This window comes from Lagopus leucura, unplaced genomic scaffold, assembly GCF_019238085.1.
Source record: "Lagopus leucura isolate 7727_CA_CO unplaced genomic scaffold, USGS_WTPT01 Super-Scaffold_100016, whole genome shotgun sequence".
NCBI lineage: Eukaryota > Metazoa > Chordata > Aves > Galliformes > Phasianidae > Lagopus > Lagopus leucura.
The window spans coordinates 2,823,271-2,837,639 of NW_024962270.1; the positions used below are offsets into that span (position 1 = coordinate 2,823,271).

The 14,369-nt window shown below is 41.9% G+C and overlaps 1 protein-coding gene across 2 annotated transcripts in view; it reads right to left on the reverse strand.

Moving 5' to 3' along the window:
* Nucleotides 1-1,427: 1,427 nt before the first annotated feature.
* FGF13 (fibroblast growth factor 13) overlaps nucleotides 1,428-14,369 on the reverse strand; it is a 209,972-nt gene continuing 197,030 nt past the window's right edge. For both annotated transcript variants that reach the window (XM_042876744.1, XM_042876745.1), the window contains 2 exons: nucleotides 4,127-4,325; nucleotides 1,428-2,928 (listed from right to left, as the gene is read on the reverse strand). In XM_042876744.1, coding sequence (XP_042732678.1) covers nucleotides 2,792-2,928; nucleotides 4,127-4,325 — 336 coding nt within the window. In that variant the 3' untranslated portion in view covers nucleotides 1,428-2,791. The remainder of the gene's footprint in view (nucleotides 2,929-4,126; nucleotides 4,326-14,369) is intronic.

The window sequence follows — 14,369 nt, forward strand, 5'->3', positions numbered from 1 at the left end:
AAATAGGTCTTCAGAAGTGACAATTTCTGAGATGAGCGTTTTTCTTTTGCTACAGATAACCTTCAAGGTTGGAGATACTGGGGATGGGGAGTTGCAAGGCTGCAGCTATCAAGCAAAGCAGCAGACCTCCAGTTACCTTTAGGATAATAGACACGGCATTGAACAACATGTCTAGCTAGCTTTGGCACAACAATGCCTACTTTTAATCAGGTTTTATGTTCCTAAGGCACTCGGACTCCTTTTTTGGAACATGCACCCCAATGAGTCTGATTTTCTTGACTGTGAGGGTTAAGAAAATGCTTCATGAAGGCAAAGCGCAATTAGCTGAAGAGAAAAAATGCTCCAGACCCACTGAAATATCAAAACCCCAGAAACAATCATAGGGCACATCTTCAATTCTTTAATGACTTCCATGGTAGTGCTCCCTCACCTTCTTCACCCTTCAGTGAAGGTTGATATGAGAATCCCAGGTCCTCTGAAGGTCACCACAATGGTGTTACGTGGGGAGGGCAATACCTTGCTCCAACAGAGGAGTGTAGGAAGCCAAAGCTCTTGGCATAAAATTTGCCACAAAAGAACAAATTTGGGAGTTTAATGTGAAAAAATCTCCTTCTCTCTTTCCTCAGCCCTGGCATTCATAAAAAAAACCCTAATTGTCCCAGCTTGTTCAGGAGGAAAGGAGACATATTAGACAGCAGAATATCTGTTTTTACTGTCAGATTAACAGTTACAGGCAGCTTTTTGTCTCCCTTTCCATGATTCCCTTCCAGACCTGCTTCTTCAGCCACCCATGATGAGAACCTGTTCCTCCTAGGTCTTACTGAAAGACCTTGATGAGTGAAGCTCGCCTGTCAGAACTGTATGGACACTGTAGAAAAGTTCTCGTTGATGATTTTGGAGAGGAAACTTAGGAGAGAAGTCCATTTTCTCTCCAGAACACACGCACAAATGCAGGAGGCATGGTAGCCCATTTCCTCAAGACCAGACGATCTGGCCCCGATGAGTGCCTACAGCCTTCAGTCAGGGAACTCTGAGCATCCTCAAGGTGCCACCCTGACACGAGCAGTCCTGAACTCACCAGATCTTTTTGGGTCCCCCCTGTTCTGAGGGCTCTGGGGAGGTGTGCTGCGAGGTAGCGCTATGCGGCTGCACTAAGGAAGCCTAACGGGGAGAACGGACACGGAGAAGCTGGAGAAGCTCAAAGCAGAGGAGAGCAGTTCACTGAGGCTCCAACAGCGTGCAGCCAAGGGGCTGTTACCCAGACTTTGTGGCACTTAGTAGCCACTGTGTTTTGAGTATCTCAGCTGGGCGTATAAGACCAGTTCTAACAATATCCAAAAGGAAGAACGTTTTCTCATTCATATGGAGTACGGAGTCACAAGGGAATAACTCGCTAAATAGAAAGATTCTGAACATTAATTACAGTATCTTTTATAATTTTATAATTTAATTGCCAACCTTTTCCCTTGAAATTAATCACTGATGTACATCATATAATCAAACAAGCTTTTTAAAAAAGTACATCTTAATATAAATAGTTTATTCAGTGCATGGTTGTGTATACAACAAATAATAAACAACTCTTTTGTATCAGGCAGAAAGCTGCCTGTACAGAACTATGTCAGTTTTGGAGCACAGAATCCAACGATGATTAATGCACAAAATCTTACACATCATGCAACTCTAGGCCAATATTCCAACTTTCTCCCATGCAACAGACATGATGACCTAAATGGAAACCTAACTACATTTTTTTTTTAAACAACTGTTTCCAATAGCATGTATAAGTATATGTTGTTTAGGGGTAACCTGTCCTAACGCTTCCTCCTACACAATATTCACGTGCCCATTACAGTGAAAGAAGGACTTTTACAAATAAGACGTTTCTTATAAAAAATTAAGTCACCTTAATTCCACAGTTTCTGTCCTTAGAAAAGAAGCCACAACAATAGTTTAACATGACACACAAAATGGAATTAAGAGAAATCTACACTGGAGGATAATTTTATCCCTTTCTGTCAACTTCCACTTGGGATAACAAAACATTTCAGTTCCTACAGACTGGGGTTAGCACAAGAACTTTACCAGAAACTACAAATCTATAAAAATTTATATTTCGTTGTGTTTAAAACCACAAGAACACTGTTTGCTAGAGCCTGAGACGCCAACTCTCAGTTCCAACCCTGAATTTTTAATTATTTTTTTGAAAGACATAGCTTTAAAGACCCATTGGAGTTCAGAAATCAAAAAGTTGCACTAGTTCAAATTAAAGGATACATCTTTTTTATCAAGCCTTAGATATAAAACTGTAAGCCAAGGAAACAACAGAGTTTACATATTTGTTTTTTGTTTCCCCTATAAAACATATAAGCATTAAAATTTCCTTTGAAGAGCAAAAGTGGTCTTTTTCTTAGTTGGAAAGCAAATTCTTATCAGCAGTGAATGCTGTGAAATGTTTTTGTTTCATATTCCACAAAGCATAGGAGAGAGAGAGAAAGAGAGAGAGAAAAAGAGAGAGAGAAAGATCTGGACACCTCTTCTCCGAGATTTAATCCGCAGTTATGTTTGCTGGCTATCCAAGTGCCTTGTGATATGCACAAGCATATTCTACATTATTGGGGTATATCCTTTGACAACCAGTAGATCTAATGGCTGATAAACGAGTGACCTATGCAAGTTCGGTGGCTTGTCCTGGGCAATTGAACATTTGGATGAAAGACTGCTAGTAAGAATTCAACTGCATCCAGAGGTAAGGTTCTGTTTAGAGAGCACTTGGCTTGCCTTAACCTGGCTACGTTGATTCGTTTTGGCTCATGGATTTACCCCCATTTAGCACTCCTGAAACACTTCTGCTCTTTGTTGGGGTCCCACTTCCAGATCTTGAGAACTCTGTGAGATCGTGGAGAGAAGGCTCTTTGTACATGGCCACTGCAAAGCAAAAGAGAGGCAGCACATCAGCATGCAGTACAGACACTTGGTGCAACATCCAGCTACTAAACGCCCGGATTTTTCATTCCGCAATGAGCAACATAAGGAGTGAATTAAAAAATACAGCTTCCATTCAGAACACCCTAAGAAATTCCAAGCTCCTCTTAAAGGGAATGACATTTTAGAGAGGGGAAAAAAAAACCAAACCCTAGTTACCTTTTCTCCCAGTTAAATCACCCACCTACCCGCTCTGCTTGCAAAGCCTTGCAAGATAGATGTGAGCTGATATAAATCAGCATTTCCTTACTAATGGTGAAAGAGCACTGCTAACAGCTGTGATCTGGCCTATTACTTGTGTATACAGACCAAGCTGAAGAGTGTGAAAATGGTTTTTCAGCCTTCTGCTTCCTTTGCATTCATACACATAAATGAAGATCAACCTCAGCGTCAGTTGCCTAAAAGCTGCTCCTAAATGTAGGTTGCCAAGCTAGTCTGGAACCCACCAAAGGCTGTGCACCTTAGAAATATCCCCTCTGATTCCAGAATGACACTGCCTGAAAAGGTGTCTTAACAGCGTAACCCAGAAGTGAAGAGCCCACAAAGGAGGAGCTCGTGGAAGCTTTTTCAGGAGAACACAACCATGAAGATATTTTCTCACTTTGCATTAACCAAAGAAGAATCCGAGTCTGAGCACAGCACTGATTCAGATGCTCCAGGGATGACTCCTGGCTTTTACTACACAGCAAGATATGTATGCCACATGCATTATTACCTTTAATGTCACATGATGATGCCACATTAATTGTGGTTAAATAAGCACTGCACACTGCAGCTTTATCCCAGACAAAAACAGACAAACATCCTGTAATACATAGCACAGATTGACGAGATATACAGCAAGTTGGTAATGGCTGTGTAAGTGCTTGGGCTATTCCAAGCAAAGCCTTCATTAGATATAACAGAGATGCTATGGAATGTGGGCACAAAGAAACTAATGTATATATCTAGTTAGATGAGAGAAAGACAGAAGTAATGTAGAGAAGCATAAAAAATAGTAGGTTAGACTGAGAGCATGTTACAGAATATTATAACTTTGTTATATAGTTAGCTGTACCCTTCAAATATGTACGCATGGCAATTAAACATCCCTGACAATACAAAGTCAATTTAGGTAGATGGAGCAAAGCCAACAAATTACCTTTTAATGGTTTTGGAAGAAAGTGTGCTGCAGGTTTATTTTTCTTCACGTGGTTTCCTTTCATTATTTCTCCTTCCTTGTTAAGACCCAAATACCAACCCCGGCCAGACTGTTGCTGTCTATAGATCATTGAAGAATATGTTACGTAGTAGTTTTCAAATACTGATTCTTTGAACTTGCATTCAGGTGTAAAATGTTCCTGCAAGAAAGTAAAAGATCAATACGTGCAATGCAGAGTCTCCCATCAGTTAATACAAAAGAATCCAATATTAATTGCTTTTCTGACAATTAAAAGAACATACCTCCTACCCTCTGCTATCCAATTTAGAACACTGGCCCTAGAAGTACTAACAACAGACTAACACAATTTGAATCCCATGAAACGACACCGCGAGCAGCTCAAAGTAGCAGAATAAAATCTTTTTGAACACTGAGCAAAAAGTCTAAGTGAAGAAATAACGATTGATGCAACTAAAGGCTATCTGGTAGGCATGGTCCTGATGGCAGCCCCATGGGGCTTGCTGCAGTCCAGCTTTTCAGGCAAATAGCATGGCCACATAATGCCTCTGTGCATTAACTTCTGGCCTTAACTGCTCAGGAGGAGAGTGCAATAAAAATTCAAAGCCAGGCTATGATGAGTAAATGGTTTTTTACTAACCCAGCAACATTAAGGCAGCTTGTAGCAGCTGCTTCTTTGCTCTATGCTTTGCTCTTCCTCTGCTCAGTGCATCATCTGCTGTCAGAGACCCACTGCAGACATCAGCCTCTGCCTGGGGACAGGCATGAGCTAAATGGCATTGCACTTACAGCATGTACAATCAAGAGCTGGCCTTCATGTTGAATTGCACTGTTTTTTTTCAGGAGATGATACTAAGCTAACAGCTAACATAAGGAACAGCAAACCAGGAGAGAGCCTTGATCCTCTGGTTTTCACCATGCAGTGGTCTTCACTCAGTCAGTACCTTTTGGCACTATTAGCCATTTATGATAGTGATGGGTTGACGGTTGGACTGGATGATCTTAGAGGTCTTTTCCAACTTTAATGATTCAATATTTCTAAGCAGGATAGGATGCAGGCATGAAACATGGGATGGAGCTAAGACCAAAATGCCAGGCTGATGGAACCACTCCATGTCTTCCTGAGGTCTCTGGGTGCTGCAAGTTTTGTAGCAGCATAACTTTCTATGAGGTCTCAGCTATGATGTGGCACTGAGTGACAAGGATTGGTGGGCATGTTGGGGATGGGTTGATGGTTGGACCTGATGATCCTAGTGGTGTTTTCCAACCTTATTGATTCTATGATTCAGCATGATTTTAAGGACTCCTAAAACCATATGGAATATGAAAGATGAAGGGCTTGGTCTGGTGATGCAGATGTTATTACTATCCCAACACTGCTTATGCAGCCATGGCTGTTTGCTGGGCTTTTCTTGTGCAGGCAGCTAGCTTCTGCAGAGCTGTCCTTGTGCTCAAGTATCCGGCAGCAGCACAAAGGAAAGGAAGAAAAATTGTGCCTGCATAATGATTGTAATTTTGATTTTTAAAAAAAAAATCACAGGAAATTAAATGTCTCAGGATCTTAAGATGTTCTTATCTAGTTTCTGAAATATTCTTGTATGAGAAAAAGATGGTATTTATTTAAAAAAAAAAAAGTACTTTTTCTGCATATCTTTTCACATTTTGTCTTCTCACAGGAGAAAGAAAAAAATTTCTCATCCTCTGATTGGCATTTGCTTCAACAAAGAATGAGAAGTAAGCAATTTTCTTCCTTTTTCCTTCAAACTAATTGGCTGTTATTTAGTTAATTGACGATTGGTTTCAATTGCTGTCAAATCGAGACAGTCAGTGTATTTTAGCAACATTTCTAAATAAAAGCCTTCTCCCATTGTACCCTGCCCAGTGCTAGCCATGTTAACAAAGACTATTGCCAATGTATCATCCAATTAGCAGCAAAATAGAAAACTACAGTGCTCCTGACAGATGATTACAGTTTACGTACAGTAATTTGGAGCTGTTTTGGGTAAAAAAGGCCCCACTTGTGCGCAGCAGCAGAGGGGCAGATTGTAAACAGATCCACAGTGTTTACTCCAGCTCTCCTAGGAAGCAAATTAACCTCAGCACAAGCAGCAGTAGCCAAGAGTCCCTCGAAGCAGATGCTAAAAAACTCATTTGCTCTTGATTTTTCTCTTGGCTGTGAGGTTCGTGGTGGAATTCACCATGAGTTTCTTGCAGCACTGCCCAAGTACAGCTGGACACTGCCTGCTCATGCCCACCAACCCAAATGGGCATCACCACAAGCACCACAGATAGCCACCCCTCCCTGCAGCAACCCGTGGCTCAGTAGTAACAACCATGGTGAAGATATCTTGTGACAAACAGTGGGATGCAGACACAGACACCATTCAATGTGCTCAGTTACCAGGCCAAATTCCCTCCCATTTTTCCACTACTGCAGCAGACAACCTAAATGCCTTGGCACAAGCACACACCCACTCTTCTTTATTGACCTCTCCTTAACTCCAAGGCTATGGCTGTAGCTTCAAAAAGGTGCTGCACAGTAGGAAGGGCCTTCTCCTTGCCAAATAACAGTGATCCAACATGGCTGCTCTGCTTACACCAAAATACCATGCTGCTGCTCACATTTTGCAGGTGTTTGTTCCCATCCATCACTTGCCTTTTATTTAACACAATACGATCCTTTCCTACTCATTAAAAAAAAAAGAATGTGGAAGGGGAACTGCAGAAGAAAGCTTTCACTAAGGAATGCTGGCAGATGTGCTCTTGATTTAGGGGTACTGCAATTAAAACACAGTCTTCTGAGTTTGGCAAATGATGTGGTTCTTAGGGACATGGTTCAGTGATCGTTACTGGTTCTAGGGGGATGTTTGGACTACATGATCTTAAAGATCTTTTCCAACCTTAATGATTCTATGACTTCATGATTCTATGTGCCAACCCAACTGGGCATGGACACGGCTCCTCTATCAGCACATCAGTTCAAAATATAGTGCAGAGCAACAGCTACACAATGGCCATTCTGTTGTCTTTGGTGATAAGTTACTTGATAGAGCATTGAGAAAGGGCAAGTTAAGGTTGGGAGATCTTCAAGAGTTCTAATTCTTGGGAGAATTCCCTTCAGCTGCCCTGAAAGGAAATATGTCTTCTATTGAAAATGAAGTGCATTCTGAGGTGTCAAATATTATGAATATATTGCTGCACAAAACAGAAGAGAAAATAGGTATTTGTGTGAAAGAGTATCTCAGTCTCAGCTTACCTCAGCAGTCAGGGATAATGGCACTACATGACAGTACACTGAACTCATCCAAGCCCCTCACACACGCACCCTTAACGATGAATGAATGAATGAATAAATAAGAGTTAAAGAAGGCGCTGGATTCACTGTAGTCGTGACTCAGCCATGCTTAAGTAAGCAGCAGGATGAACTGTCAGAAGCTGCTTCTTGACTCTGAGCTGATCAGCTGAACTACTGAAGTGTTCCTGCATGAATAGTTCTGCAGCTGCATTAGATATGTGAAAAATAATTTTTTTAAAAAGGGAATAATTTGGTGTATGATAATATAGTAAAAAGGCATTGTAACTAGCATTTAGAGTGGCTGTATTTCCAGGCAGCTGACTGGATTACATCTAAAATAATCCAGTCTCTTCCATACAAGAACTGCGTTATAGATCTTCCAAAGCTGAGAGCTAAAATACTGCAAAAGCAACCCTGGCATTCTACCTGCTCTAATTGTGCAAAAGCCATACTTAAGCCAAACACCATCCAAATTACCAGCCAACACAGCCATCTACACTGCAGGACTGAATATTAAACATCATGGGCTCAAATGATTGTAATACAGGAATTCAGACTCCCCATAGACAGGGAGTGTGGAACCCGCTTTAAATGAAGATATTTAAAGTTTGCAAGGTTGCATCATGCAATGAAAGCCTTTTCTCAGGATGGCTGTACACACAGTATGCATTAGAAGGACAAAGATGCATGCTCTCTGCTATCAATTGCATATTGCATTTGCATTGTGGATGCTGTCAGCAGGGAACATGACCAAATGCTTTACAGAGCAGCACGCTTAAGTCATTGGGTCAATACTGAGTTTGTTAAATTTCTGTATATTGCTACAGGTAGCATGTTTTATTGCTACCAATAGCAGCTGCCCTGAATAATCAGAAATACTTACTGAGATGGAATTAGTATTGGTGGCATGAAAAAAAAAAAAACCAAACCCACAACCAACCCAAAACTTTGAAAAGTATTTAGGAAAAGCACTGGGTATATGGAAAACTTGGAGAGTGTTCTCACATAGAATTCTATGTTCATTTTGAACGTAGATTTTTTTGTTTTCCTCCATATCCTTATTTCTTGCAGGACTACACCATAGCCCAGGATTCCATTCTATAATCATGAATTTTTGAAGGAGCCACTTTAAGGCTCCTGAGTAGTGATTTTCTGCACTAGTGAGCCTGCCTTTTCTTATTAAGAGATTGATGTCCTCCATCTCGGCATGTGAAGTTCCAGGGTGTGTCCCCTGTATCTTCACCCTGTAACGTGCAGTGATGCCAACAGCACAAGATGTGAATACTTCTATTTTTATGTTATCAGAACTAGCTGCTTTTAGATCACCAATGTGAGATCACTCTCTGAAGAAAGTAGCTGTTATTTCTGAAGTAAGGCCACTAAAATCTGTTTGCAACAGTGACAGCAGCTTATAATCCACCTGAAATAATTTATTCTGGATCAGATATATATGGCAGTTCCCACAGACAGGATGCAGTGCCACAAAATTGCCCTTTTTGCTTCAATTTACCTATTGTGAGGAATCCTTGTGGTTTGGGTGGGAGCAACTCACAGTGTAATTACCACGCATAGGAAAGAGGAAATCTGCAATCCTGTTTGCATGCAGCAAAGTGCTCAGCTGTTTTGTCTGTGTGAGAACCCACTTGGAAAATGCAAAGTCAAAGGTATCCAAAATCAAATTCCAGCGCATGGAACTGCCTAGGATGCTGTAATAAGCAGGAATTGATAAAGTGAAGCAGAAAAACCTCAGTGGTGTAGATTTCTTTAGGACAAAGATTCCAGAAAGAATAAAATGGAGCCCAAGGAAGCTGGATTTCCAGCATCTCCAGATTGGGATTTTAGGTGGTCACTAAGTATTCTCTGAACATATGAGAAAAGCATTGAAAAGATCCTGTAATTATTCCCTTGACACTGTTCCCATGCTCAGCAAATCAAAGGCACAACTCAGGGAAAAACGCATGCAGTGAACTGAGCAGAAAACACATTAATCACATACACTGAGATTTACAGGCTGAAGTTTTGGTCTTTACTTATTTTCCTACTCCTGTCAGTGACTCAGTTGTGAAAACTCGTCCAAGTTATCTTTGCCTGGATATTTTAAGTGCCATTTGGGCACATCAATAAATACCTATTTAAAGTGTGGTGCATCACCACTCAGCGTGCTCAGCTCATGCAGTGGATGCACTGCCTGATGACCCCAGGGAAAAGACTCAATGACTCTAAAGAGTGCTGAAATTTAATTGAGATAGGAACTATGCATGATCATATTATTGTTCCCATCTTTTGGTGACAGTTCAACCCTACAATCGTGTTGATTAAACCAAAGCTCTCCTTAGCTGGGGCAAGAGAGCTAACACATGATACATACAGAAAGATGTCACACTTCAGAATAATGCAGAGGAAATATATATCCTCTTAGAGTACATCTACAGTGATGTTTAAACGTTCTGCAAGATGCCCTGGAGAATGCCTCACAGACATCAAGGCACATGCCCCATTCCTAGACTGGTCCACAAAGTCATGAAGTATAATTTACTTGGTCTGAATACGAAAGAACATCCACTTTGACCCTAAACGCATTAGCAATGAGATGAGCATGTGCACCTCTAATGATCCTGGATCCATAGAATAGAGAGTTGAACTAGATGATCTTTAAAGGTCTCTTTCAACTCAAATGATTTGATGAAACCCCTGCAGTTTCCCGAATGATCACTACATAAATATTTTAATGTCTTATAATGCTTGCATTTGCCCTTTTTAAAATTTCTGTGGCTTTAGGGTACCAGTCTTTCCAGTCCTAATTGAAAATCAGTGAAATTCTAGTAAGGTAGAAGGAAACTAGTCTCTAAACACTGCCTACTTTGTAAGGCTTGGGAAGGTTCACGAAGCAGTAAGCACCCAGGGGGTTATCTTAGGGCTGAAAGCCAGACTGGAAGAGAAGAGCAGCATATGTAAGAAAGCCCTACTACCTAGAAGCTGTTTTTTCATCACATCTAATTCTTCTTGCTTTACACATACAGAAGTCCTGTTAGCACTTCAAAATCTCCACACAAAGTCTACGTATCAATCTGTTTTTAAAGCTGTTCTTTCTCTTTAGAAAGAGAAGTCTCTTGACACTAACATACATAGCCTCTGGGTAAGGTAGTCTCCAGTTACTAAAAAAAAATGGGAGATGGAACTACTCTGCTTATGCTCTCTGTGCTTCTACACTCTGATCTCATGTTCTTCTCTGGGTATGTGCTGCCAACATTCTCTGGACAGTGACTTTGCCAGACCTATCTGATCTGCAGCAGCTTCCCATGGTCCCTCTCCCAAGTGACAGTCAAGCAGATGAACTGAAGCAGGGTGAATCCTGCTCCCACCCAAGGCTGGAGCAGGACTGCCCTCTCCTCCCAGCAGGTTCAGGATTTCCCCAGTGCACTCTGTCCTTCTCATCATTCTCCTAAGCTCATTATCTTCACTTCTTGTAACAGCAGCTTCCATGGCTGAACTCAGCACTGCGGAAAACATATTTAAAATGTGTCCCTTGTTGTTTTTCACAATAAGCAAACTATTTTTTTTTTTTAATTATTTATTTTATATATAGCTTTCTTCTCTCCGATTTTAATTTTGGAAAACAGCACATAAAATCACCCAGTGTGCCTCTTCTGTGCCATTCATTACCTCCCAGCTCTCTATCATGTCTCTGCTTATTCATCTCTTGTCTTAACTAAGCGGACCTAATCTTTTTAAATCTCTCCTCATATGAAAAGTTCTCTGCGCCTCTAATCATTTTCATTACCCTTCACTGAATCCTTTCAATTTTTTCCCCTCTATCATTTCCAGAACTGAAACACAACATTTAAAAAGAGGCTGTACCACTGAGTTGTGTAACGGAGGTAGAGATATTTCCAGTCACTGGTCTTATGACAAAGTAAAATGGGCTTTGCTGTTCAGCCTCATTATGTGCATTCGTACAAAAGTTCTCTATCTTTTAAAGTTGTGTCTCTGATAAATACAGTCCAATTTTATGGTGTTTCTGACCTTCTGATCCATCAGTGCAACCAAACTTAAAAATTAAAGGAGCGGTGATGGAAGCAGAAGGCAGATAGGACCTCTTTTCTTCCCCCAGAAGTAGAGCAGAAAGCCCCAAAAATGCTAGCAACCTATTTTAGAACACAGCCATTATTTCCACAGATAACCCACCAGCCACTGCAATCAGATTTCTAGCACTTATAATTGACATCAAATTCTGCTATTGTCAAATCTCTCTGACACAGCTGTTGTGCAGTGTCCTCAGCTTACACGCGCCATGCACTACTTTAAAAATATATAAGCCCAAATTGAAAAAGTCCTTTTAAAGTACCAAGTCTGTGCTCTGCTCCCAGTTAAAGACAGCCTTGCAGCACCTCACTTGTTTTAATGGCCAACCCGCTGCCATTTGCTGCCCTGATGAGGCAGTGATACGCAAACCCAAAGGGAGAGCCAGCAGCAGGCAATGAGCAGCTTTGAGGTGCAAAGCACAAGCAGCTCGCTCAAAACAAGGCAGATGTGGTGCCTCCTGAAAGTGGCATAAAGAGACATCAGCCTGTCATGGCCTAGCCATCTGCAAGCTGGCAAGAACAGCTGACAAAGAAAACACAGTCCCATCCCAGTAGCCCTTTTACACAATTACACTTGCATTCATCTACATGACTGCTGCCCCTGGGAGAACCCCATGCTGCTGCTGGGGCTGCAGAGTGCAGGGCAGCACTGCAGGTTAATTTGTTCCTAGAACAAGGTAACTTGGCTGGCATTTGTTAAATATCACCTGGGAGCACAGGGCAAGAAGGGCAGTATGACCTTTCTGTGTGCTGGGGCCTTACCACCCTAAAGCACAGTTTCCAGTTATATGGGATATGAGGAGCTGCAGGGGACAGAGAACCTGGGATGGGGTTCAGCAACAGGTTGGGATAAGCCAAGTCCAGCAGGATGGATGGGTAGCAATGCTGCACCAAACACTGCCCTCCTACTCACATCAGTCAGTTAATTGGAAGAGTGTGGGATTTACTGCTCCAGCCTAGATATAGGACATCAGCCCTGGGATAAGGAGATGGAAGAAATCTCCTTCAGACTGTCAGCCACAAATTCATGCAGATTTATCTGAGGGTGCTGAAGAAACAATAATCTAATCACTGTTTGCAGCAGGCTCTAAATCTGTTTGGTTAATTACAAGTGAGGACATTACCCTTTTAGCAGCGGGTGCTCCCTGAATACTACAGGAAAAAGGAAAGAGAAAAAAAAAAAAAAGTCTCCCTTTTCGTGGAGGGGGGCAGGGCAGCTGAGCAAGAAACAGAACAAGTGCTACAGTTCTTCCCCTGGGGGAAGGTGACAACAGGGAATGCTGCTTCTGTGGCAACCTGTAAGCCAGTTGACAGACTGTACGGCCTCTGGGAAAAAAAAATAAAATCAATGTGGAAGTGATCCCTGCATCCTCCACTGCTGTGGGAAGGAGCTGTTCTGATGTCAAACATGTGGAGGCAGAGCTCATCCCAAGCTCAGCTGGGAGCCCCCCTGTATCTCCATTCTCACTGACACTACAGAAAATAGATGGGACCTGCCCCCAGGAAGTGTTTGGGGACAGATGCTGCTGAGTGAGCTCTTTTTCTGCATACCAGAGATTGCCTCTGCTCACTGCCTGTGAGGAACTGCGAATGTAAGATAAACAACAGCACGAGCTGCAGGAGAAGAAATAATGCAGTGTTGCATCAAACAGCTCCTTGCTTCCCTGCCAGCCTGGAGTCTGTTCTGCACAAAGCCTTGCCATTTGGCCTGTATATTTTATTAATATATATGCATATTGATGGCATCAAGGGTTAGCCAATCCTTTGGCAGTCAGCAGCATCTTCTTAGGCCCCAGTTCTCAGACAAGGCATTTGTCCTGTCTGCCACTGTTTGGTGTGCAGCCTGCACTGCTCTCAGGTGGTTGCCTTGCCTGAAGGGCCCCACCTGCACCAACCAGCACTGCCAAACTTAAGAAGCAAAATGCTCTGCAAAGAACTGAATGCAGCGGTCTTTAGATTGGCTTTACACACTAAATTAGCACTAAGCATGGAATAGAATCATTACGGTCAGAAAAGGCCTCTAAGATCACCAGGTCACAGGTTCAAGGACTTGGTTGACTCCAACCTGACGACCAAAGTAGCATCTTTGTATAACCAAATGGTAATGAGACCTTTTCAAACAAGCTTGATTTATTGCAATCCATTTATTCATGAATGCTATGGATGGATGTTTCTCAAACTTTAGTAGTTTGACAGTGCCAGGGCATTACTGGCAGGCAAACCTGCTTCTTGATATAGAGCAGCGATGCTCTTTGGAATTCCTCTGCCCTGAAATTATGCTATTTGTTGAGCATATGCTGCTAAGAGGATCTCAGAGGGATTTTTGTATTAGATGGCAACCTAATTGTGGGATTTGAGAGATTTCAGATGTCAAAAAAAAGCTTTAAAAAACACGATTATCAAGGATTATACAAGGAAGATGAGATCTCCGACTGACCTTTTAGCAAGAATTGATTCTGACTGGAAGAAAACACTTGTTTCATCAGGAGAAAGCCCCACCAAGAAAGGATAATTACACAGAGGACAGATAGAATTTCTCTCTGTAAATGACACACATTCCCTCCTCTAAGCAACACTTTGAGGGTTGGATTAATAGAAACTCACATTAAAAGGAGTTTTCCAGCACACTACGCATGAAAAACCTCAGCAGAGCTCAACATCCTCTGCAGCAGGCACAGGTAACAGAAGCACACATGCCTGTAATGTAGCAAAAGCATTAAATGCTTTAGCATTTAAAGCACAGCACTGCTCTAATGAGCGAGCTGGCACCATGTTGCTTGAGGAATGGGTGGCTTCATACATTTCCAGGAATGCAGCCACCTCCATCTTCAGCAGAACCTTGGGAAGA